The sequence below is a fragment of the Cygnus olor genome, chromosome 3, assembly GCF_009769625.2.
Source record: "Cygnus olor isolate bCygOlo1 chromosome 3, bCygOlo1.pri.v2, whole genome shotgun sequence".
NCBI lineage: Eukaryota > Metazoa > Chordata > Aves > Anseriformes > Anatidae > Cygnus > Cygnus olor.
Genome location: NC_049171.1, coordinates 52,316,799 through 52,343,864, shown reverse-complemented (window position 1 = coordinate 52,343,864; position 27,066 = coordinate 52,316,799). Strand labels below are relative to the sequence as shown.

Sequence of the window (27,066 nt, the reverse complement as noted above, 5' to 3'; positions counted from 1 at the left end):
ATGCTATGTCTGTCTGCTTGAGGTGGAAGAAGGGCTACAGGCAGACTACAATACCCTAGTATTATCCTCCAGGTTGTTTCTTTTGGTGCTTCTTCGTCTCCCCCAGGACATTCTGAAACAAGGCAGAGCTGCTGTGTGTGTGTGCAGAGACATACTTGTTCTTCATCACCAGTATTTTTTAACAGACAAGAGAAAGACAGAGTGTGGCTTTTAGACAGGGCTCAGACAAATGGGTTTTTCTGTATGTATAATGTCTCATTTGCAGGAAGAAATTCAATTCTGAAATAAAATGTGGGAGTATTTTTTTTTTTCCTATTTGTTATGAGCTATTGGAATGGCTTACCTTATGGTTTTCCAATAATAAGGACATTTTGTTATTTTGATGATTTCAGAATGCAAACTATGTGTGAGCAAGAAAACATCAACACAGGACTATTTACTGAATAAAAAAAATACTTTTCCTGAATATTTTTCCATATGAAATATTGTTCAAAACTTTTTTTTTTTTTTTTTTTTTTTTTTTTTTTTAATTAAGATCAAGGATGCTAGAACCCATTCTGATAAAAAAGATTGTGATTTTTCTCTACTCAACAACTTGCTTTCAGAAAGAGCTGTCTACCTCAGGCTCTGTTGCTGAAAACAGGGAACAAAGTTCTGCCTTACCAATGATGCAAGGCTTCAGACTCGTGCCTTCACGCTGAGCACGGGGCTTTGGCGGCTGCCACCACTTGATGCACCCCCGGTGAACGGGGCTCCTCCATTCTGCTACGAAACCGTCGGGGCGGTTATGTTGTTTATTGCTCCAATAATCACTGTGAAGCTACAGGGGTTCTGGCGTGGGTTGACCGAGGTAAAAGGATTTGCTGTTTGAAACACTTGCCTTGAGACACTGCGTTACCTCACCTGTATCACACCGGCACAGGCTGCTTACTAAGTACGTATTCTTTACGACTTTTTGTCTTTCTTTCAATATTTGTCGGGGTTGTTTGCTTGTTTATTTTCCTGTATGATATTTTTGGTCTTCGTTCGAAATAAAGGTTAACTCTGACCAGGACTCAAAAGCAAATACATACATAACCAAACCCCCAAACCCAAACAACGCAGCAACAAAACCCCCTTTTCCCACTGAAATAAGCATTACAGCGTGTCGCGTGGGGTCTGGGACCCCTGGGAGCACTGGGTGCAGGTCGGTGTTGAGGGACCCGGGCCCACCCTGCGCCGAGGCTCGAAGCCGGCTGCCCCGGGGCTCCCTTTTCGCGTGATTTTCATCTCGACGCTTCCAGGGCAGCGCCGGGCGAGGCGAGGCGAGGCGAGGCGAGAGGCGGCTTCTCGGGGCCGGCTTCGAGGCCCGAGGGGCCGCCCCTAGCAGCGGGCTGCCCGCGGCCCCCCTCGGGGGACGGCTTCCCCGGCGGCCCCTCAAGGCGGGGCCTGGGCCGTGGCGGTGTCCATGTCCGTGTCTGTGCCCGCCGTGCAGACCCAGGCCCGGCCATGCTCCCGCCGTGCCTCCGCCCCGGGCGGCTGCTGCCGGCCCCGCCGACCCGCCCGGCCGCCACGCGGGGAGCGGCGGCTGCCACCGCAGGGGGGCCCGCCCGGGGACCCGGAGCCGGCCGCGGTAAGGGCAGGGCTGCTGCGGGGGGCCGGGGTCAGCACGGGGCTCCCCGACGGGATGGGGCGGGTGGGGGGCGAGGCAGCTCGGGGCTTCGCCTCTGTTCGCCTCCCGGCCCAGGTGCCCAGAGGTGAGGTGGAAGGGCGACGGAGAGCCCCAGAGACGCCCGCTGGGGTCTGAGTCCCCCAGCCTGATTCCCCCAGCGACCGGTAGGGGCTGGAAGAGGGGGTTCCCTTCCCACCCTTGACAGGCTCACTCGGTGCCGTGGTTCGTTTGTTTCTCTTCTCCAAGCTGAGCAGGCTCACAAGGTGGTTGCGAGTTACAAACCCTCCAAGTTCGACAGAAAAATCCTCCTCTGGACCGGCCGCTTCAAGACGGAAGAAGAGATTCCTCCAAGGATCCCGTAAGTGTGTCGGCACGGTCCTGCTGAGCCGAAGGGAAAGAGGTGGGGTGTGCCTGAGTTTTCTGAGGGGTTTGAACCAGCCAGTAGCTTCAACACCGAAAACTTTGAAACAAATTAGAGGGCAGAAGAGTTTCCTGTGCAGGTTATAGGTTAGAAAGAAAAAGCATCCCTTGGAGATCTCATAGCCTATGATTAAGAATTGGATCATGGGTAGATAGCCTTGGTCATATATGTGTGTGCGTGTGTGTGCGCACATGTATGTTTATGTAGACAATGTGTGTGTATATATATAAAATGTTTTGTTTATTTTGTTTATTCCTAATGTGTAACCAGAGAAGGAAGTTATTAGTAAACTATGTTCTGTTTATAGCTCCCATAAATGGCTCTAAGGGAGCTGACAGTCCCAGAATGATTACATCAACCAAATTAGAATTTATTATAGCTTGAAGAAGAATTTGAGGAAAAAAAAATAGATACAGAGGTTATGAGAAAAACATCCCTTCCTCCCCAAGGCAAATCCAAGGAAAACCAAGTACTTGATGTAGTCTTCGCCTCGCGTTGACCTGCTTCTCACCTCAACTTGGTGGAAGTTACTGTTCCCCAAGGGAAGGTATGAAACCCCTGCAATGCCAGCCACGGCCTTTTTCTTAGGCTGTGGTAGGTACAATCGTGTCTCTCTCTGGGACACAGCTTTTTGTCATCGCAGTATGTCCCTGCCTAGGGTGGTAGGTTCAGCACAAGCAGCAAACAGAGCTGTGCAAAGCAGCAAGTGCATCCTCTAGCTGTTCCTCTTACTGTTTGTTCCTGACAACAATGCTGCTGTTTCCCAAGCTGGGCAGCAGCTTTCTAGAGGGTCCCACATCTTTTGCTCCGTGTTTATCTGACAGTCTCCCCTTAGGGAAAGGTTCAGGCAGCTATAAAAGCTTTGAGTGGTTGGGCAATTGAAATCATGGAGAGGTGTTTTTAAAGGCACGTGCCTCTGCTGATCCACACACATGCAAACAAATCACTTGCTTCTGGCCTCACCACTTTCTGTTTTCTGCACAAGCAACATCTTTTTAGAAATCATCATAATATTCTAAAAGAAGCTAATTTTATGACATTGAAGCTGAACAGTGTCACTGCTTTAACAGTCAATAAAGAATTGCAAGGTACCGTTACCTGTGAACAAAATCTAGCAGCTGAAGATATTTAGTACTAAGGCTCAAATCTGCAGCCCTTGGTCAAAATGTTTAAAACAACAGCAAAGAGCTGTTAGGACTTCACAGTTTTAACCAAAGTCTTGATGAAGGGTTGAGTAACACAGGCCCTAATGTGCAATTAGAGATGATAATAAGGTCTGCTTTCCTTAAAGCAGAGGCAGAAAGCAAGGAGAAAGTGAAAATCTGCTTCAGATTTTCAATTAGTGTACTATGAAATATGATTAGGTTAATAAGCCAGACTAATAACATTTACAGTTTTGCTTTTGTTCTTACAAATGGATTCTAGATTAATGGTTTTATGCACTGATCTGTAGTGCGGTTTGTTTTAAAGAGGTTGTGTTTACCACTGTACACCACGCAAGTGGTGACTTAAAACCACAGGTACTGTTAGTTATCAACAAGAAACCTGCCATGCATAATGTGTGTGTGTGTGTGTGTGTTGTTGTACAGGGGAGTAGTGTGGCATAGCTGCTCATGACTTGCCCTCCACCATTCCATTAAGCCTTTGAGAGAAGTAATGGATACATAAAGTCAATTTAAGAAAATATGAAAATAGTGCACAGCCAGTATTATAATGGAACATCCTAAAAACAGTACTGCCAAGTATAACGCCTGGCTCAGGAGATGGCTTAGCTGAAAGTCTTGTGAGGACTGTAGTGATATGGAGATGTCCTGCACTCCTGGTGCTCAGCAGCACGCAGCCTACTTCTTGGAACCGAAAACCATGCGAATGGGAGCTGCACCAGCTGAGCTTGCTGGGCTGCAGAATGCCCCTCTTACAGCAACTACAGCCAAAAGCAAGGGCAGATTTCATTACTTACTTTTGCCTTTGATGACGAGGAAAATTAATCTTTAGGTATGTGTTCTTGTAATAGCGAGCAGGCTGACATCAGCTGATGACTTTAAACAATAAAGCTGCGGCTTTTTTAAAGAACTCACTAAAAATTCTAGCTCAGAGCAACACAGACTCTGCTGTAATCACATATCTAAGTATGTAAAGTCCCTAAACTACAGTGTCCAGGATGACATCTCAACAGGTTAGGTATGACAACAATACATTTATAATGATTATTTTGGATAATGAAGGAACTTGCTTTCATCATTTTTTGTTAGCGCCACATATATTCTTCTATCAGATTAAAATAGATACTCCCCCAAACCCCCTCACATTTCACTATATCTATATAGATCTTAAGGTAGGATTTCTGGTACTATTAGCCCAAGTATTTAAGTGCAAATATTTACTACACTAATAAACCTTTATTATTATTATTTTTTTCCAGCTGAAAATATTCCTAAATGCATTAAATGTTGTTTTTCCATTGGAAATTGATTAGGGTCACAAAATACAAAGCTCTTGGGTGGCACAAAACAAAAAAACTAAACACTATAGCAATCTAAAGATGCTTGCTTTACAAACTACTTTATTTTTTACTCTGCAGTGGTGATGTTCATGATGTCTTGAGTGATGCTTCATTTTTTTTTTTTTTTTATGATTCAATTCAAAAACTTTAATTGCAGGCCAGAGATGCTAGACAGGGCAAGGAACAAAGCTCGAGTTAAAGCTTGTTACATCATGATTGGCCTTTCCATTGTTGCCTGTTTTGCAGTGATTGCTTCAGCAAAAAAGGTGAGTATATGGCTAGCTAGCTAACATGTAGCATATTTTAGAAATGATGTAATTCAGTGAGAAGTTAATGGAGAAAATTCAAAGAGCAGCAACTTACAGCTGCCATAGTCTCGGATAATGTTCCTGTTACCCTGGAAATAAAGCAGTAAGTGGGTGGTGTTTCCTGAGGTTTGATAGCTTTCCCTGTGTGATGTTATTCATAACATTACTCTTCAGGAGGTGTTTTCCTTCTACAGGCTGCTGCACGTCATGAGTCCTTAACAAGCTGGAATTTGGCAAAGAAGGCCAAGTGGCGGAAAGAGGCTGCGCTAGCAGCGGAGTCAAAGACAAAGTAACTTTACGTGAGGTGCCAAATGTTCTTGTAGGAGCAAAGTTAACTGTCACCAAGAACGGTTAGGGATTTCACCAATAAATGGGCAACTACAGTATTGCACACACTAGAGCTAACAATAGTAGTTACAAGATCACAGAAAGAAATTGAGGTCTTTATAAAAGATACTATACATACTCGTTGCATATGATTAAAACCAGTAATTAATTTCAGAGGAGATGAGGTAGTTTCCTGAGAATGGAAGGTAAGGGGCTTGCCAAGTTTCCACTATCTCATTATCTGCCCTAAAACCCTTCTTTCAGGCTTGATTTTGAGCTCTGTTACACAGATTAAAGTTCCTTACTGAAAGATTAGTTGTATTTTTGAGTGAAAGGTTAAATACAGCAAAGACCAAGCAGTTCTCTTCTACGTAGAAAGGCTGAGAGCTGGGGCTGTCCAGCCTACAGAAGAGAAGGCTTCGTGGGGACCTTATTGCAACCTTTCAGTACTTGAAGGGGACTTACAAAAGACAGGGAATAACTCTTTGCTCAGTTGGCTAACGATAGGACGAGGGGGAATGGATTTAAACTAAAATAGGGGAGATTTAGATCAGAGACTAGGAAGAAATTCTTCAGAGGGTGGTGAGGCACTGGCACAGGTTGCCCAGAGAAGCTGTGGATGCCCCATCCCTGGAGGTGTTCAAGGCCAGGTTGGATGGGGCTTTGCGCAACCTGACATAGTGGGTGGCATCCCTGCCCATGGCAGGGGGGTGGGAACTAGATGATCTCTGAGGTCCCTTCCAATCCAATCCAAGCCATTCTATGAAAGTACTGACATTGCAAAAATGAGGCATGCAATTCTAAGTACATAACAAATTCATCAGCCAGAATACTTCAGATTTTATATACTGACAGGAGGTTTGGGCAAGTGAGGGCAAGGGAAACAGACTGGTAATTCCACGATTTCTCAAGTCCTTACAAAATTCATGAGAATTCCCCCAGGTGGTCAGTTCTGCATGTGAAGACAGGGCTGTGACTCATACAAGTATATGTTTAAATATGTTTTGTAAATATCTAACCAAAAAGTTTTGTCTGGTGGTAGTGCATAGCTTTACAGTGCAGAAAACAGCCATTTTGAATTCATTTGACTCAGTGTTGTATTCAAAATGGCATTTGTGTTTTCTAGTTTAAGAAGCCGCATTTATTAAAACACTAAATAAATACAATAAACTTCTGCAAAATAGGTTTTATTGTTTTCTGTATGGTATTTGGAGATTTAACATTCCATAATATTGCATACTACTCATATGTGTTTTGTTACAGTAATGGGCCTTTGGCCTGAATTTAAAAGATGCACTATTACTATCTAAAGTTAATACAGGTATTTCGGTTTCTACACATTATACGAAGATCTTGTGCTGTAAGTAACTGAAATATCTCATTTGAAATTTCAGTGAACTCTTGAGGTCAAAGTTAAGCTTTACATATCAATTGGTAGACCTATTACAAAAATCCTCAGTTGTAAAATTTCGTAACTTTAAACCAACTGAGGAATAATCATAGAGGAAAGACAATAGTGCATCTTTTTTTTTTTTTTTTAAAAGACAGACCCGACAATAAATATTTTCCAGTTGCAAACTTGTTCTACAGCTAACTTATTTTTGTGCCAACATTATTACTATTTTCTGATTGCTGCTAGCAACAGTGTTTAAAGCAAATACTAGAAAATTAAAAAGCTGTATGAACCAGTCCTCAGACAAAAGTGCAATGATGAAGAAATTAGATATGATTCAGTGTATCAAGAGTAGGGAACTGAAAAAAAAAATCTTATGCTTTGCATAGTTGCATAGATTAGCTAGCTGGTATTCACATTTAAGCAGAACAAGTGGTACCCTTTTAATACCAAGACCCCCCAAGCCAAAACCCTGGATTTTGAAACAGACTTCGTAAATAACGGGGCACTTCAGTACATCATAAAATGCCAAAATACTCCCCTGCCTCCCCTGTTTTCATCTGCTTAGGCAACATTATCATGTTCACACCCCTACGTGCAAATGACTACCCCAGAGCTGTCCGTAAGACATCATCTCTGGCTTTATAGTGTTAATTAATGTGCTTTTAAACAAAACATGAAATAAATCCAATGATAAAACAGGAAAGGCCATCTTGTATTTTATAGTTTAAAGAATAACTAATGATATATATATATATATATATTTTTTTTTTAACTTCAGGGTAAAGAAAGTGTTGAGTTTAATTTATGGTTTTATTAGCCAAAGTCCATCAATTTTAGTTCCCTTTTAAACTATTACACTTAAATATATCAGAGGCATGAAATATATTTTTCTAAATGCATAAAGTGCAGTCACTAACTGTTCACAGATTAATATATCCACAAGACTGAAGACATTCTTTCAAAACAAATATAATACTTTATATATCCCCTCCTTAAATTTTCAAGTCTTTTAATCAAGATCTTTATAGGTCAGATTTGGTTTAAGTTAGAGGGGCTTATAAATGCAATGTTTACAGGGTCCTCCAAATAAAAGCAGGCACAGCTGGTTATGTAACATTATCAAAACAAGTTTGTTAGACACAATGGAATACCCTGTTACCTGAATAATTTTTTTAAACACGAGAAGAACATTGGAATTTAGCACTTACTAGTAATCCTGGTAGACTTCCATGATCACTACCCTGTACTTTGAACCAATGGGGGGAAGGAAGATCAGTATATGAAATCCTAAAACTCTAAGAGTAAAAAGGGCACAAATACAATCATCTAACATCTGAAAATTTGGCAGCTGTACTCAGTATTATTACACTACTCAAAATTGTTGTATGCTGTACAAATCTAGGTTTAAAGTGTCATTTGCTAAAATATCTCATTATCCAGAGTTTGTAAAGTAACAGCACTCCTTATATACACTCTTCTTACACCTCTAAATTCCAGTAAAAAGACTTCAAAAAGAGGTTTCTTTTCTGCCAGTTACAGCTTAGTCAAAACTGACCATTAATCGTAAAAAATCCACTTCAAGTCCCCCATTCAAATACAATATAGTATATATTGCTGTAACATCAAAGTGAAACATCTTAGAATCTTAACTTGCACATACAAAAATTCTAAATATAAAATGGTATGGTAAATGATACCACCTTGAACCTGTATTTTTCAGTGCATTAAGATACCGATTAGTGACAAGCACAGTGCCGTGGGATAAGTAATTTGGTGTTTGAACTGCAGCTTTTTATGAAATATGAAATGCTGCCATATGCCAAAGATTTCACTTAACCCAGGAGTTCGATGTTAATACATTAATTACAGGTAAAGAAACATACTTTAGTTAACCCAAAGAATTAATTTCTTCAAATGAGACATACTACTAATATTCCAGAAACACTATATGCAAGTCCAAGCACAGCATACGTTTTTCTGTATTCAAAACTGTTGATGTGGACATTAGAATTTTGTTTCTTTTAGTGTTTAAACAGCAAACACTGTGTATTGTAGAGCCTAAATATTTAGAATACAGTAACTTCTAGTTAGTTTTGGTGTCCACATACCTAATGCTATTTACAGTACAACAAGTTTTCATTCAGCTGGAGTGATTCTCTGTTCATTCTTCACTGCAGTATTTCTATTCTTACCAAAAGAAAACCGAGTTAGCTAACTGAAAGAACAATTCAAGTGGCAGTAGCCCTATTTGGTCAAAAACGTAACAACTACTGTCTCAACTTTTAAGAGGCTACTGTTACTAGAAAGGCAAACATTGCAACGTTTCTCAAACTAAAGTGGTGTTTGGCAGGAGACAGCTGTAAACCATCTGCTTTGTATTTCCAACTCTGCAAATGACCATCTCTGTCATTCATAATTGCAGCATTCTTGCGGTAACTACAGCAACTGCTTTCACAGCAAAGTACTGTATTTGTGGCTGACTTCTAATGCCATTTAGCAGCTTTAGTTACAGAGCAAGCATCAAATGACAAGCAAGCTCTCTGCTGATTCCAATTTGGAAACCTCTGAAACAGTCCTCTTCCCAAATGATTCTGAAATATGTTTGTTATATTGCGTAATTAGCATTATATATATATCTATTATGTCTTTAAATACATTTTATAAATAAATTCCAACAGTGTGTTGTAAAGTAAATAATGTATGAAGTTTCACAATTTAAATAAATATTTTTCACATTCCAATTCAGCTTCTTAAAAGCTCATCTTTATTTCATGCCTTAGTTCTGAAGCAAAGTTTTTGCTTCAATACAAGAGGTAGATTTGATAGACTGGGCAAGTCAAGCCTACTGCCAAAAATGCAACTGTCAGTAACTGTATTGCTGATATGCAGTTTGAGACTACATGAAAAATTCAGAACCACTGCCTAAAATCCTACCGAGTCTTAGCTTAACAGTTCTTGTTAAATCACATTTAATGCTTTACTTTAGACATTACTCACAGTTGTTTTCTGTACATATGAGAATGAAAAAAAACACATACAAAACAAAGAACAGTTGTATCTAACAATATATAAAAGTGCATGAGCTGCTTTCCTCATCTATTTCTGCAAAACATACTCAACTTCTCTAACTTTGGCCATAAAGAAAAGACCTCTAGAAAAAAACAAATAAACAAAAACCTACAAGTGTTTACATTTTATGCTTCTCTTCACTTTAATAGTTTACAGCTGAAATCCCTCCATTGGAGCCTCCTGCTGTTGGAACACAAACTGCTGTTGACTTTCATCCACCTGAGGTGCAATACTGGAATCCTCTTCTTCAACACCAAAGTAATGCTCTATGAGCTCAAAAGCCTTTTGGTAGATTTCTTGGTTTTCATGCCTCTGAAGAAATTCGATTTTATCAAGTCCTAAATTCAAAACAAAACATTTTCAAAATCTAATTGCTTCAGAAGAATAATGAATTCAAAGACTAATATAAGTATGAAGACTTAGTGGTGGTCCTCACATTAAAATAAAAAGGCAACCCCAAACCATCTGAATTCATTCAAAATCAATGATCTTCACACACAATTGCTTTTTTCCTCTCTCTCCATTCTTTCTGACAAGTAATATGCCTTTTCTTCCATGCCAAATGATCCTAATGGATAAGTAACTGAATTTCTTAACCCATGTATTTCTAGGTTTAATTCTCTGCAGCACCTTCTGCTGTTCAAAATAGTTTTAAAACTATACTAAATGAGTAGCAGTTAAGCTGAGAAGGCAGCTACTGTATCTATAAAGAAACATTCCTTAGGTACAAAGAAAGCAAAGTAGGGAGTCAGGATAACATACAACTGCTTCCTGTAGCAATTTCCAAAATCCCTATTTCTTTTCTTTTACTCCTGCAGTCTTCCACAACTCTAAATTCTGTCTCCTGTTATGGAGCGTCTCTGGGCACAGCCTGTTACTTTTTTTCAAATTTAGTTCTATGATTTGAAGATGCTATCTTTCCAAAGGCTTATCATTTGCAAGCTGGAGGGAATAACCTCTGCTCTGCTGGCAGAGTTAAGTGCCTGGAAGTGAGTTAGGTTACAACTCAGAACTCCTTTTTGCTGTTTAAGGTAACTCAGTTTTCATTTATGCTGGGTTTGGAAGAGCTTGTAAGAAACCCTTCCGATGATGATAGAGGACAAAGAAATAAGGGTGATGTCATCAGGTGTTTGCCCTACTTAACTTGCTCTACAGCTTCAGTTCTCTACTCAACTAAAAACAAAAAAAAAGGAACTAGACATTCAGTAGGTGAAATTTTGAACAGACTCAAAATCTTGACAAGAAAAAATTCCTTTAAACTCTCTAATACTTACTCCTCTTATACATTAGATTGCAAAAGAATGTTCTCCAGGTATGCATGATTTTAGAAATACAGCTCCTTAACAGGGAATTCAGATTTAATGGCTACTTTGCAGAAAAATTAGTACCATCTAGATGTATCAGATGTAACATAGCATCAGCTAATAACAGTTCTAGTTGACTGAAACACAAACACCTGCCAATTCTCTTCTTGTCAGAAACTACAAAAAGATAAGCCTCCATAAATAATGCTGGATTCATTATGAGCCAGTTTTAACAATTTTTGTTAAATCAGCAGTATCCAGTCATGAAATTCTACAAATGTAATTTTGGTTTTGATAATCTGCTTTTAATATGTGGTTTAATTCCACAAGTCTTAAAAAAAAAACAAACAACAAAACAACAACAACACAGAACAAGGTACTTTCACAAATAACCACAAACTTATTAATTTTATCATCTGAAGTGGATTCTTGCTATTACTGATATTTACTATACTAAAAAGTTGTTAACTTTGTGAAGAAGTAAAACTTTGATCCTGCATCCCTATTGGTAACGTAACTGTACCAGACGGGATTATATACTAAACTATATTTTAGGATTGGGTGATAGTTTTTGCAAACCATGGTTCCAATAGACTAGAAAACCTACCTGTTCGTTAAATATTTCTGAGAATGTTTCTCTTAAGGTACATTTCAGAAACTGACTGCAGACAAAAACATCTTAACGTTTTCTGCATTTAATCACTTTTTCCACCATGCTGTTATTTTTTTAATCATTTAATGTCCACTTATGCTTGAAAAAAAGAAATATTACATTAAACTTACCTACAAATTTGAAAATGGTTCACAAGGGATTTAGAACCCGAAATATAGAAATTTAGGTGTGCAGTTTTACAGTAAGTAATTTCTTACCATATGCTTCCTCTATAAGGGCACAATAAGGATTAATGCCCATTCCATTTTGCTTAGACTCCTGCTCTCCAAGACGCAGAATATTTTCAAGTCCATTCAAAGCCACCTGTACTATTTTTGAATCCATCACAGTCAGGAGGTCACAAAGAGGCTTGGTACAACCTAGTGCTACCAAATACCTTTAGAACAGCAGAAAAACAGAAGGGGTTAGGGGACGTGGGGGAAGGAGGACTGATAAACCAGTACTTTTATTCTGATATGCCACTCTATCACACACATTGGTTATCATTTTATCAAAAAAAAAAAAAAGACTAAAACCAAAAATTTATAAAAATTTAATCTGAAATACAATTAATATTCTACTTTATCCTAATAGAAAAATTTAACATGCATATTCCTAACTGGACTTTCAGGCTTTTAAATTTTAATATTTTATATTGTCATTCCAAAATCTGTTTTATCAACTACTGATTCAAATCGGTTAGTATGTTAATGGTATTCTGAGAAACTACCAAGCATTTTCTTCTAGTTATTGAAAAAATCCACTCTTCGTAGTATTTTTAAATAGCCACTGACAGTAGAATTTTAATTAAACTCCATTTTGGAAAAAGTTAGATATCTGCTTTAATGTAACTTTGACAGTGACTTTAGAGTGCACATAGAAACCACTAAAATTGCTGAAGCTTCTCCATGGAGAGATGCAATCCAACTGCACAAGTTTTCTAAACAACTCTCCCAAGGCTTTCCATTTCCAAACACTGAAATTGTTCATTAACTGTTGAAATTGTGTCTGACAGCATAATATAAACTCTAGAAAATAACTTCATGAAGGCTTTAGGCAGAATACTCCTGAACCCAAACGGCTTCATTCAATTTATCAATTCTACTGCATATACTCTACTTATCTTTCTGAGCTTCTAGGTGATTGTCAATGTACACAGAGTTTCAAGAAATTAGTTGTTTCCAGGTTTTTCTTGCTCTTGTTTGTTAGGATTCAATTGCAGAAAAAAAATGCCTCAGAAAAGGTACTTCGACAGAAAATACCAGCAACATACACAATCTTACCTAATCTGTTCAGGGGTTCCTCCTGATGTTGCATTAGTTATGGCCCATGCTGCTTCTTTTCTGGTGCGAAATTCAGCTTTCTGAAGAATTTCAATCAATATTGGAAAAATATTTGCATCTATAACAGCCTAAGAGATGAAATGAGGATGTTTAATAATAATTAATAAAGATTGAGTATACACAGGGCAAGAAGATTAATACCCTCACTACAGAAGTCAGTAATGCCTCTTCATAGCAAAGGAAACATTGTTTTGTTAGAAGGCGCCACACTAACTAGAAATGCTAAACCGAAATTCTAACTATTCTAACATTGCAATTTGTTGATTTCTCTTTGGCGAACAGTTGATGACCTTTTTACTGGACAGACCTGTTGAAAAATCATGTGACATAAGCTCTAAATCTGAGTTTTTGAATTGGAGATCAAGCCTCACTTGATTTCAGCAAAAGTTCACTTTGGCCATTTCATTCGGGTTTGTCATCTCCATAGAAAAGACCATTTCTGTAATTGGAGACTGTATAGCATTTTAACTGACATCAAGAACTAACATTTTCATCTCTAATTCAAGGAGATTAAAAAAATCATACTGAAATGTACTCCAATTCTGATTTCTCGTTTTTGTCAAACAGAACCTTTTTTCCTGAAAATTCCAGACACCTGGAGAAACAGTCAGGATTTCATAGTTAACCACAGGTAATTCAGTACTGATGACATCGTCCAATTTTAGACAAACGCTCAACATTTCCAAATCGGTGGAATTGGTAGAATTGTCTTTTTTGTACAAACTAGTCCAGTGAAGTGTTTCAATTTTTTTGAAAGAAAAATTGCTTATTACTTTAATAACAGGTAGATTATGATGCATAACAAAATTAAAGAGAATACACCATTAGATGATGCACTCACAGGGAAAAATAGCAACTGTTGATAGCAAGTCTAGCACAATATGTTAAGTATCCATTCATTTGCTTTATAAGCATCAACCACATCCCTTTGAGAGAAATGAATCAGTTTATCTAGTATAAATCATGACAGCTGTTTTCAAAGGATTATTTTGTGAAGTTGCCTGTAATTTTAATTCAAAATTAAAAAGAAAACATTTAAAAGTTACACAAAATTATAGACAATTAGGATTAAAACAAATAATATAGTCAATGTGTCATCTATTCATTTCTCCTTGTGAAAGAAAATTAAGTGAACTGGTAAAATGAAAACAAACCCACCGAAATTACTAATAGACAAGCTATACCTGAATCTGAGCTCTATTTCCTGCAGTAATATTAGAAACAGTCCAGCATGCTTCTTTCCGAATAGATTCCTTGGGACTACTAAGCAAGTGCAAGAGACAGGGTAACGCAGAGCAGTTTAGAATCACCTAAAACAATTTGAGAATTGAAAATTGTTTTGTATGTATATATATATATATATATATGTATATGCACATATAAAAAAATCAACTTACAGGTAACTTCAAAAGAAGCGTATTTTGCAACACATTTACACTACTAAGAAATATGAAAGATAACATCATGCAAATTAAAATGCTCAATACATACTGTAGTGTTTGAATAGACAATCCAATTGTTTAGATATCTTGAAAGAATCTGCCCTCAACTAAGTTAACACCAGAAGAATAAAGACAGGAAGGCTACAATAAGAGCTTAAGACTAGAGTATGAATTTTTACACCACTGAGAACTGTAAATCTAATTTGTTCAGTTGTTCGCTCACTTGTTTTTTAAAGCAACAGATATTTTCTATTTAAGTCCTTAGTGAAATCTACTCCCAAATTGCTTACAGTAAATTATGTAATTAACTGATTTCATTATTTTCTCCCTACTCCAGTACTACAAGCCTTTTAAGCACAATTTTCTTCAAAACAGGACCTTTGTAATTTTCCTGCATACCTTCAAACTCAATTCCGTTTTTTAAGATTAAAAAATAAACCTTTATGACAACTTGCATCAGTTGGTCTATCATATAAATAGATATCATATATCATACATACAAATTCATGGACAAATCAAGTACGAGTATTGCTTACAAAAAATGAGAACTTTGCATTTGAACGCTTGAAAAAGGGAATTAGAATAGACAATTGAATCCCAACTAAGGGAAAAAAGTTACTTTCCTTATTAACGGAAACCAGCATTCAATGTTGCATACAGGAATGAAGTAATCTACTACACACAGTGCTGTAACAAACTGTTCATTCTTGCAGTAATTTAATGATTAAAATACCAGTCCAAACTGACTGCCAAATTAACAGCATAGATTTGGACAGAGGTTCCTTCACTGATGCACACAAATAGCTGTATTAGGTGTGTATTTTATTGCAAACTTTTTAAAAAATAATTTATACAAAGATTTGTAACCATTTTTCTTCCTGCTGACTCATTTTTCTTTAATGAACTAGTCTTACCTGTGTTTGGATATCATCTCCAGTAACAATATTTCCAACTGCTCTTAATGCAGGGGATACCACCTTGTAATCATTATGCCTGGAGAGAAATATTGCTTGGTATTACCAAGTGCTGCAGTACAATTTTGGATTTTCAGTGAACGAACGTCTACTTCAGGTACTAAATTTTTAGTTATGGGGAAAACAGCATTATTTCATCCTATTTAACCAAGTTTAAGAAATATAAACCAAATGCTGATTCAAAGAAAGGGCATCTCTATGGAACGACATAACAGAGTAATTTATCTGTCCACCAGACTCACTTCACCCAGCTCAAATATTATTGAATACAATACTGGAACCTGCATCATCCACGGAAGGTGTATACTAAAACTTAACAGCCCTCTTTTGTAAGAGAACTTTCCCCTTTTATAAGTCAATAACCCTAGAAGCCAGTATCTGAAGCCCCCATTCCCACACTCAAGTATATGGCGTGTGGGGGAAGGAAACCTTTTCAGTTGTCCTAAAGCATCTACACAAGAGAAACCAATCTCACCCTCTCCTGACAGCTGTACAAATGAGCTTTTCACAGAGAACTGTGCTAAACTGTCAGTGTTGGGAACTACCATCTCTGACCTACTCTGTAGTCCTCATGTGAACACAGGAACCTAGTCTCCCTTTCTAGGAAAATAATGAACCATAAAACAAACATACTGTAACAGTTCAAAAGCAGCACAAGCCTGCCTCTGGACTTTGTGAGTTCAACAACTCTTTCAACTACATCTCCTAGAAAGGTAAGGAAACAAAATATAACATTAAAATACTTGAGCTGAGAAATTTAATTACAATTCAAGCTTCATCTTCAGTTGTCACCTTTCTGTTCTTCAACATAAATGAAATTATGTGGAAGAATTATTTTTTTTCAGAAATATAAAGGACTACTTTAGAGAAAGCATTTTTCATTGTCAATTTCTGGCAAATTTCCAGGAGTCAAGCAACCTAGCAAGCAAGTGAAAAGGTGTCAGACTGAAATCAAGCTCATTATGCCTCATGAAATAAATTCAAACTTGAGGTGAAAAAAACAAAACGTAGTTTGAATTCCTTAATATTAACAGCACTATAGAACAGTTAATGGTGAAGAAGGGACTTACATCAGCAACTCTACCAATCTTCGACACACTCCAGAATCAATAACAGCTTGGATTTTATCATTGGGTCCATCTGAAAGGTAAGAGAGGGCCCAGCAAGCATCTGCTAGTACATCCGGGTCACTGCTAAACAACAGTCTTGATAAAACATTTAAGCAAGGAGCAACCTAGGTTAAAGAAAAATGTTGCAAAATTCAGTGTTTTATATTTTTCATCTTTCAGAGAACATTCTGAAAAGGAATAACCGTGCAAAACTATTTACTGCTAAAGCACATGAGTTCATTAATAAACTAGGACCTAGGTGAAACATACCCTGATTAAACGAGATAACCAAGTCAAATTGGTGGATTGGCTAAGTTTTTATTAAGAGACTACTTACTTATGTAGATACTACATTAGGTATATAATTGCACAGCTTAAAATAAAACCTATCTGCTTTCACATGTAACTAGATGACCGGGAATTACTGATCCTTTTTAAAATCACTTGTAGAATAGAAATTCACGGTAACAATGCTTTTTGATATAGAAGTAGCAGAGGTTATTTGTAATATCCAGTTTACAGCTGTTTTAACATAAAGAATCTCAGAGTAAAATTAACATTCACTGGAATAAATCAAACAACCTATGGCTAACCTCATTTCAACTGCTAGCTCTGACCCTCATGTCCTCCACACAAACATATAGAGCGAACTAAACCAGACCATCTTACTACCAGCTGAAACCTGACAAGTTTCAGCTGTACAGATGAGGAATCTCACATTCTTTGTAGAATTTAATTCTTTACCTTGCCTTGGTTATACAATTCAGCCTCCTTTGTGTGTCCAGCTGGTGCTATTGAAGTTATTCTTACTAGCTGCTACCTACAGGGTATCTTTTTTCCAACAACATTAAAATGGTTTAAGTAGCAAGAAACCTTGCTTTTTTGCTACTGGAACAAAACACTACTTTTGGATATAAAAATTGGGTAGAGCAATAGTGAGTTGATTAACTGACATCAGAGATCTCCCTTTTTGTTAACCTCTCTCCAAGAATTTTTAAGTAGCAATGACAGTAATCACTATTCCCTAAGTTTCAACACGTTCTCTCCAAATTACCTTTAATGACTATTTAATATTGGCCTAATCTACCATAATATCCAATGTTCGATTCCATCTTTTATTGTCATTAACATTACCAGAAGTTAATTTCATACTCAAAATAAGAAGCTAATGCCCCTACTAATCTTTACATTACTGTCTTTCTAACTGGAGAGAGGTGGAAGTGAAGGGGAGAGCATATCAGCAAATGACCTCTATCATAGTAGTCTGAATTAATTCAATTTTCTGCTCTGTCGACTACAAGAAAAACTTTATTTCTGCAACATGAACTCACATCTTATTAAACAACCGTAAAATTAATAAAAAAAGTTTCAATTATAACTCACATCCTCTAAAAAGATCTGGAGAAAACACAGCTCAAAGGGGTTTGGTCCTCACTGTATTGCTTGTCCATCATTTCATACCAGTGAATGACTACCTGCATCTGACTAAGTAAAATCTCAGGCTTTTAAAAACTACTTAAAAGCCTGAGATTTTACTTAGTCAGGTGCAGGTGTCAAAGTAGATGATTACATGCAGATACAAGAGACGGACAAGACTGTGTGATCACATTAAAGAGATAAAATCAAGTCTATCTCCAGATCCAAAGATTGTGTCTAACAACATATTACAAGCGTAAATATTCATTTTTCTGATTTCTTGAAATGAGTACTTCATTATACCTTACTGAAGTCTGGAGGTGGATTCTTTCCTCTACAGAGATTTGAGAGAGCCCAGACCGCATTTCTAGTTGTTGTAAGACGATTTGAATTTGTTAACAGTCTGTCAAAGAGATGCAATAATATTAATTAAAAAAAATAAATAAAAAGTCGCTTTTCATTGAAAAAGTTACGTCTTTTTCTCTTCTATTATTACCAACAATGCCTCATAACAGGAAAAAAAAATCCTATTATTGGGTACTAGTTTCAATTTGTTTCTCTTCACAGCTGACATGGTGCAAGTATTCTCTTAGAAGGGACTGAATATTTTGCAGGGACACCTCATTCCTAAATCAAGTATATATGCATATAAAGCAAAGCACTGCTCATATGGTAAATCGTTTAATCTTTTCACAAAGGGAATCTGGAAACACAATACACCTTCAAGTTAACTTTGATGTTTTCATTCAGAAGATGAAATTAATAATTTTAAAAAGGGTCCATAAAATATTAGAACTTAAAAGATCACCTGAAAAAAAAACCCTAATGTTTTACTGGTTTTTGCTGAATAGACTGTGGAAGATTCAATACCCGAAAAATCAGGTTCGTTTTCAGATACATACCAAATTGTCTGAAATCTTTAAACCCTTATGTCCTTGAGGAAGATAATTACATTATTTTAAGCTATTTTACAAATGTTTTACAGCAGTTTACTATTTCAAGCAAGAATACATTGAACAGTATTCATGTTGGGTAAGGTTTTTCCCTGTGATGAAGCTCCTTTACATCCTGTTATAAGTGCACAGTAAATGCTGGAACAATATTCCTAGTGAAATCTTCTGATGGAACACAGCTCATATAACAACTAGTCCACCCAGCTCATCTCAACAGCCAAATGGACAGCAAGACTGGAGCTTGGAGCTACTGGACAAGAGTAGGGAAGCCAGAGAGGACAGCCTACTGCACAACCAGATGGAATCACTCAAATGTAAGTATGACTTAAACCACCTCCCTCCCAGTCTATATATCCAGAACACTGAATCAGAGTTCCACAAGTCAGAGAAACTTCATACCCGTGATGTAAAACTATTCTTTTTGCAGATATTTGAAAGCTTCTAGCCATGGATGAATTAAAAAAAAATACATGAAGCTCAGATAATCCAAAACGTTAGGCTCATAGAAATAAAATAAAATAAAATAGAGAAATATTCTCAAGTTAGCAAAAAACTTCTAGTCTTTTCAAATAAGGTTTAAGTTTACCATTACCCATATCAGTAACAACTTAAAATACTTACTCCAAGAGGGGTGGTAATATCCCACAGTTTAAAACAAAGTCTCTGCATTCTGCATTATCACCAGCAATGTTACCAAGAGCCCACACTGCCTTAAAAAGTAAAGCATCCAAGTGAGTTTATACACGCTTGCAAATCATCATTTACACATAATCTAAGTATTTTTACAGCAAATGCTACGGAATCATAAAAGTCAGCAGTATTATTCTGACTATAAAATTTCAGAAGACTACTGATTTATATATGACTTCACGTAAGTTCACAAAAAACGTAAATTATCTACATTTGAAGTTATACTTTCAAGAAAACAAAGTCTTCCATTATGAAAGTACACTGATTTAGATGCTTTTCAATAAAAAACATATATAAACCCTTTTCAATAGTTACATTTGCTCACTATGCATTCACTGATGTACTAAAACTGGCTCAAAGCTGCACACAATGTTTAAGGAATAAAAAAAGTTAAATCGCTAACTTTCTCAAATTTTCAAACATTCCAAATCCACACTAAGTAAAAGTAAATTGCAGCCTCTCTTAAACATAAAGAAAGAAAAACAAACAAACAAGCAAGCAAAAAGAAAAGATTAACAAAGACTGTAAAACAATAAGGCAGAAGGATATAAGAAATTAAGCTGCATGGAAACAGAAAAAATCCACAAGCACTGTTTTCTACTACATTTTTTGTATTTCGGTGTTTTAGATCCTCTCAGCCTATAAATAGCACGAGAGAAGTGAGATGCTTTTCAAAGTATTTGGTAAAGTAAAATAAAAAACAGGTTCAAAGGGACTTGAAAGAAACAGGAAAAAAATAGCATGAGGGAAAAAATACACTGAAGGTGAATTCCTATCTTTCTGAAACCAGATCAGTAGTTAAATGGGACTCAAGACCTCTTTAACCAGACAAAAAAATTCATAAATGAATTTTATAGCTATAAAACGCTGAAAGGAAACAGTTACCTGCTCCTGGACATCTTCATGTTCTGAACTAAGCAACTTAATAAAAATTGGAACAGCTCCAGTTTCAATTACAACTTTGGTGTGTAGAAAAGTTCCAGAAGCTATGTTTGTCAAAGCCCAAGCTGCTTCAAACTGTTGAATAGCAGAAAGAATACCATCTCAAACAACTCAGCATTAAAAAAAAAAATAAATCACTGAAAACAGTTTGACATGAGTTGCAGACATGACTTTTCCAACTTTTTTCCTTTCCACTGAAAGGCAGTTATTACTATTATGGTAGTTTCCACAGAAGAAAATAATCTCTATTGACTGGTACAAATTCCTTTTGTTTATGCTACATACAGTTGAATTAATTGTTCTAATATCAATGAGCACAAGGCCTAAGTGTCATTTAGTTGGCTACCAAAAATAGGCAATTACTAGTTACTCCTATCACACGTTATTTATTTTTCTTCTAAGAGTTTAGCTTTTTGGTTTCATGTATTTTTACAGCTGAAATTTCATGAAAGAAAAGGTACTACACTACACCCAACACAGAACAAAACAGATTCCTCTCACACATCAACGCTGATGCTCTCAATACACCGCTGTCTTGAACAAAGACTGTTTTCCACATTCAAGAATCTGACCAGCTGAATACATCACCCTAAATACTACTGTGAAATTCACAAGAGTTGGGCCACAATTTCAGTGGCATTAATTAAACTTCAGACAACTAAACCTCACAGCTTGGATATATAAAAATAATTTAGTTATGCTTTCCAAAACTCTTCTGGGTGTTTCTAATCCCATTCCAAACCGTAAATTAGTACCAGCCAAACTCACCTGCAGTGTGTAATTCTCATTCCTCTCTAGAAACTTCACAAATCTCTGTACTACTCCTGGTTTTTGGATGACTTCATCTATGGGTGGATTAGGTTCTAGATGACAAAAACAAACATATTTGAGTAAGTCTAATGAAAGAGACCACAGACATTACTTTTTCGGTACAACACAAAGCAAGAATATGATTCTCAGGAAGTTCTTACCATAAATGTTTAGCAATCATTTTAATCTCAAAAGAAGGAACTAAATTTTTGGCTTCAGAAGACTGCTGGATCATCTCCATAAAGTGCTATAATTCAGTAAACACCCTATTGTGTATAATAATAGTAGCACACACAATTACTCATTGGCATGTTAGTAGCTTGTTACAACACTGTTTCTTCAATCAGGAACTCAGATCAGCAGAACAGTTACTGTTACATACTACTTCATATGAACAAACCTACCCTTGTACAGCAGACTGTACAAATAACAGCATTAAAGGCTGCTGGTCTATTTAATGTCGTACATTTCAAGAACAACAAAATTACCACTGCTCTTTGACAGCCCATATCACTTTTACCCCCTCAAATACAGAACTAGAACCAGAAATTCAATCACTGAGACAAGCACTCTAAGTAATGTTAGTGAGCAGTTAGTTACTGCCCTGGACACTTTAATCAAAACATCCTTGCTTTTGTCACTTTGCCTGAAAAATTTAACGTTAGAATAATGAAGCTTCTTGTATTTAGCCATTATGTTTGAATGGATTTGTTACTGTTTTGCTATAAACTACACTAAAATAGTTTGCTGAAGCTTCAAAAGAGAAACAAAACCACATTAACTGACTCTATATGACTAAAATTCATAATAACAACATAGAAACAAACAAACAAAGCAATGTTTACATACCTTTAGATAGCAATTTTCTGAATTTCTGAGTTGCTGTGAGTTGCTGATCAGGATCATCTGAGAAAATCATCTGCACCATATCTACTGTAATAACTTCTTCCTAGAAATGAAAGGAGGACTCCTTAGGCCTAGTACTAAAACACATGAACTGCTAATATTCTAAACGTATTCTAGAGCAATTACCTCTGGAATAGGTACAGTAGAACTGACATCAGGATCCTGAATTGGACTTTCTACCATAGATTCTTCATTTCCCGGGAGAGAAACATTTCGACGTTTAAACAACTAAACAAAGAAAAAAATGTTGAGAATGTATCATAACTTAGCATAGAAAGGGTACTGATGACATACTTAAAAAAAATGTATTCACCAATACTAGTCAGTGTTTCAACTACTCACCTTCCTACTCATCCATTCAAATGGATAAGTACAGTAACATTTGAAGAACATAAAGGAGAAAAACACTACTATACATAAACAGCACTGTAACCCTCCAGGGAAACCCTCAGAAACTAAAGTTCTTTTTTCATTAGAAAAGATCTATAAATGTCTCAAATGTAAGAAAAAGAACCATAGAATATCCCAAGTTGGAAGGGACCCACAAGGATCATCGAGTCCAACTCCTGGTGGACATAGGTCTACCCCGAAACTCAGACCATATGACTAAGAGCATAGTCCAAATGTGACAGGCAAGATACAGGTCTTCCATTGTTTTATCCCTCATAAATCAGCATTTATATTTAAGCAGAAAACGGTATTCCAAAAGCTACTTAGTTCATAGGCTGAAATCATCATCACAGAGCCAAAGTCCGTGTTTCATCACACTGCATTCCCCCTTTAACAGAAAGTCTAAAATCTATGTACCTATGTACCTACACCTAGTATACAGTTTTAGAAAAAATAAACGCTTTTAATATAGTTGGAGGAAAACGTAGTGTAGTTTCAAGGTGAACTTTCGCATTATGTAACCTTAAATGTTTTCTGTGTCCAAAAATCACTTTGGCTTCATGAACTGACTATGCTTAAAATACATACCTGCACTGTAGTATTTAACAGGCTATACTTAACGAATGCCTCATCATTTTCTGGCATGCAAACATAGCATTCGTTACCCTGTTTTCTTCCAGAAACCTGTTTACTATTTTGTTTAATCTTGAATCCACTACTACACTTATAGTCTATAATAATCAACAATTCTAAGAATATGATGTTGGTATCCTTAAAAATAACCATGAGAATCTCAGTCCATGGAGTGTCTCAGATTTCACCTCTAGGCACAATAATGAAACCTCCTAAGTTCTGAAGAACATTTTGTCCTCAAAGTTGTCTACAGATACCTACATTTCGGCTGTCACATACGCCCAAAATTGAATAAGCAGCTCCACATTTACATCTAGCCATACAAACAGGAACCTAAAACAAAGCATTATCTCCCTCATCCAACACGTTTCTGGATTGGGCACTAACCTAGGCACTAAACAACTGCAGAATCCTGGACACAAACAAGTTTTAATTACATTTAAATCCACAAATGGAAGAAGAAACAATATTCCTCTTTTAGAAGACCACTTGTTCTTTCCAACATTCAGCAATGACAAGCAAGATCTTGCTTGAAACAAACTTTTTTTTTTTGTTTAGGAACATGGCTTATCTGCAATTTATAACTTCTACTGGAACAAAACAGTCTCATTTTCCTGCATAAACTTGTTTCCAACAGCGCAAAAACTGCTGACAACACTAGTCTAACGATTAAGATTAAAGTATTCTCACTGTTACAAAAGCCAGCATGGGAAACAACCCCTTTATATATATATATATATATATATACATGAAATTTAACTATGGAGTATTTATTACAAAAGACACAAAACTTTCACCAGAAACTGCAATTCGGATGAATTCATTCACAGGTAAATACTCCAGTAGGATACTACTTCCTTCTCTTACCTTTCCGACCCATCTACTATAAATTCTTTTTCCATGCAGTAGCACCACTCTCCCAGGAGAAAGGTAAGCATTCCCACCTCAGAGGAGACTACAGATCAGTGCCTGGGACACTCTCTAGGTGGTGGGAGACATGAGTCAGCCACTTCAGTCCAAGCAGAAAAACAAACTGTATTCCTTACTTTCCAGGCAACGAACTACTAAACATTTCAGAAAAGTAACTACCACCAACCATGACATTATACAATGCTCCATGTACTTGGATCACTAACAATTCAGTTCATAAAACTGCAAATATTTAAAAAAAAAAAAAAAAAAAAAAAAAGTCCAGAGACCGCTATTTGTTGGCCACTTTGCCAGGCTACTGCATAAAAGCTCTTGAGCAACCTGAAGTACAGATTCAAAGATGAAAGCTCCTCTCGCCCCTACTTAGAGTCTGCACCTTTGGTCCAAACTCTACAAGAGAATGCAGATTTTCTGATCCTTATTTGATATAAGGGTATCTTTCAGCCCAGTCCTACATGTTTAAACCTAGACTAGAGATTAAATTTAAGACACAGGTATCTCCTTGTATGCCCTTGTGACTTAAAAGGGCCTCTGCTCACTGTTTTTGCTTTATGATCTTACTGAGATGTGCCTGGTGCTCCCCAAAACTGCACAGAAAACAGACATTTAACCTGGTGCTCTGGATTCTACTTCACAGGAGGCAGGCATCTAGTCAAGTCCTTTCACATACTTGAACTTAACTTCACAAGCACTTAACAGTCAACAGCTCATCAAGGTGCTTACCTGTTCTTCCCTTTTCTGTTTCCGAAGCTGGATTCCTTCCTCTTCTCTTCGTCTGCGCATTTCTTGAGGATTAAGTGCATTATTCTTGTAGCTTTTCATTCTGAAGTTATCCTTCCCCGGGCTTGACATGTTGTCTATTAAAAAGAAAGAATTACTTCAAAAGGACAAACCTTGAAAAGCAAATCTGCCGTCTCCTGTGCTAAAAATGTATCTAAAGCAACACCTATATGTACACCTGTAGCTGTTGGTAATATCCAGTTCATCAACAAAAATCTCAAAGAGAGAAATCAGGGAAAAATCTTTGCCTAAACAGTCTCTAAACTGCAGATTAAATTGCAGGTCATCTCAGCAATCAGACGCTTCATTAAAGGGCATAAACTACTGCAAGATGAAGTTACTGATCTTTTGAGCAAACTGAGACAATAAAAGCAAAAACACTATGTTGCTAAATTTTGACCTAAGTTTGAAGGAACCATTGTCTTCCACTGTCAGCAAGTACAAGAACTTGCTTTCCCCTCTCAGAACGTAGACAGCAAGTGTATTCAAAAATAAGGACAAATCCTTGAAGAAAACCTGCAGTAATTACTGCTTCATTTAACATCCCACTGCACTGCTTCTTTTTTTTTTTTTAAACGCCAATTGTACAAACACAAAGGTTATGCTAAGTCTCCTTTTAACCTGTATACAGAAAAAAACTCTACAGAAAAAGGGGAGGGGGGGTGTCAGTAGCACCCAGATAGGCATACCCTTTTCAATTTTAAGTGAAAAAAAAAACACTGACTCATTTTAATTAACAGCTCTTTTGATGTATAAAGAGGATTGGAATCTGCCCATCATTTCAGACATATCAGTTGTGGAAAGATAAAAGCAACACAACATGATTCTGTCACTGAGATGATCAAACTGACTGAAAAAAGGTTGTTAATAGCCCAGTGCTAATTTTCAAAGCTAGAACTGTAGCCTTCATCTGAGAAATAATTAACTGTCAAAAATATGATTCAAGACTCCAAGCAAACTCAGTCGTATGAAATTCTTTCACAACAAGACAACATACATAAGAATATCTTAACTACACTTCTAGAGCTGTGCCACACGTCTCTGTCAACTTGCACGATGAGATTTGTTTTTTTATTTTTAATAGCAGCAGTAACAAGGACTGCTGAGTAATAAACACAGGCTGCAGGAGGAGAACAGACCACAGACCTCGGTGGACATCAACGTGACACCCAAGGACTCGGCAGCCTGCTTCACCCAAACAAGAAACCTGGCAACTGCTGATGGCTCTGGACCATGATGCTAAGCAAGACGCTGTTTAAAATAATTTTATTGTAATTGTTGTGCAACTTTTGTGTTACAAATTTAGCAAGAAAAACACTTTTCCAGCAACTCTACTGGCTTTGAATGTCAGAACCTTCTTACATATTCACACCTTGCTGATTCGGTTAGGCTGGTAAACCTGTCAGGCCGAGCAACAAACCAAAAAAGAGAAGAATGTACCAAAAGCAACCCAATATAGTTCAGCAGCTCCGTAAGGGTTACAAAAGCACAACTAGGAGGCAGCTCCCACCAAAACTGCTCTCAGCAAGGAAAAGCTGGCGATGTTATGGCTTCGCCCCTATGCTCCACGAGGATTTTAGCAGAGGAACGAGAAGGACAGACAGATAGGCGGTCCTTGATTTACTCTGGTTTCAGGAGCACTGCACCGAGGAGGAAGCCTGCGCCTGTGCTCCGCAGAACTGCGCCTCACTCAGCACGGGACCCCCTGCGGCCGCACCCCGCGCCTCGCCCACCTGTTGTGCGCGGCCAGCACCGCCCCGTTACCGGCCCTTCCCTCCCGGCCGAGCCCAGGCTCGCTCAGCCCCGCTGCCCTCTCCCCTCCCAGCGCTGCCACCCCCCTTCGCAGCGGCCTCCGGGTCCCGCAGCGGCAGGACGCCCGCCCTGGGGCGGGGGAGCACAGCGGCTACCGAAGCCCTTCACCCCCCGTGAGGCGTGCAGGGGGCCGGGGACCCCCTGACCGGGGTCACTCACCCATCGAGGCGCAGCCCCACGGCGTCCGCCGCCGCCCCCGAGGCGAGAAACGGCGCCCGGCTCCCGGCGTAAGATGGCGGCCGCCGCCCCGCCGCTCACCGCCCCGCCCGGGGGCGGGCCCCGCCGCTCCCAGCAGGCTCTGCGCG

The 27,066-nt window shown here is 37.8% G+C and overlaps 2 protein-coding genes across 3 annotated transcripts; one reads left to right on the top strand and one right to left on the bottom strand.

The window, feature by feature from the left end:
• Positions 1-1,402: 1,402 nt before the first annotated feature.
• On the top strand, positions 1,403-5,838 carry FAM162B (family with sequence similarity 162 member B). Its single transcript, XM_040553631.1, has 4 exons — positions 1,403-1,612; positions 1,898-2,009; positions 4,733-4,841; positions 5,078-5,838. The coding sequence occupies exons 1-4, from the start codon at positions 1,489-1,491 to the stop codon at positions 5,174-5,176; spliced, it is 444 nt and encodes a 147-aa protein (XP_040409565.1). The 5' UTR covers positions 1,403-1,488; the 3' UTR covers positions 5,177-5,838.
• Positions 5,839-6,384: 546 nt separating this feature from the next.
• Positions 6,385-27,058, bottom strand: KPNA5 (karyopherin subunit alpha 5). 2 transcript variants are annotated; one of them, XM_040551719.1, is made up of 14 exons: positions 26,921-27,058; positions 24,893-25,026; positions 22,343-22,444; positions 22,160-22,259; positions 21,269-21,363; positions 20,444-20,575; positions 19,490-19,578; positions 18,219-18,318; positions 16,461-16,624; positions 15,331-15,409; positions 14,159-14,284; positions 12,915-13,042; positions 11,850-12,028; positions 6,385-10,013 (listed from the first exon to the last, which is right to left on the bottom strand). In XM_040551719.1, the coding sequence occupies exons 1-14, from the start codon at positions 26,922-26,924 to the stop codon at positions 9,826-9,828; spliced, it is 1,620 nt and encodes a 539-aa protein (XP_040407653.1). In that variant the 5' UTR covers positions 26,925-27,058; the 3' UTR covers positions 6,385-9,825. The 2 variants fall into 2 exon arrangements, with proteins under 2 accessions (XP_040407653.1, XP_040407655.1); XM_040551721.1 differs by lacking the exon at positions 26,921-27,058 and adding an exon at positions 26,322-26,344.
• Between the last annotated feature and the right edge of the window lie 8 nt (positions 27,059-27,066).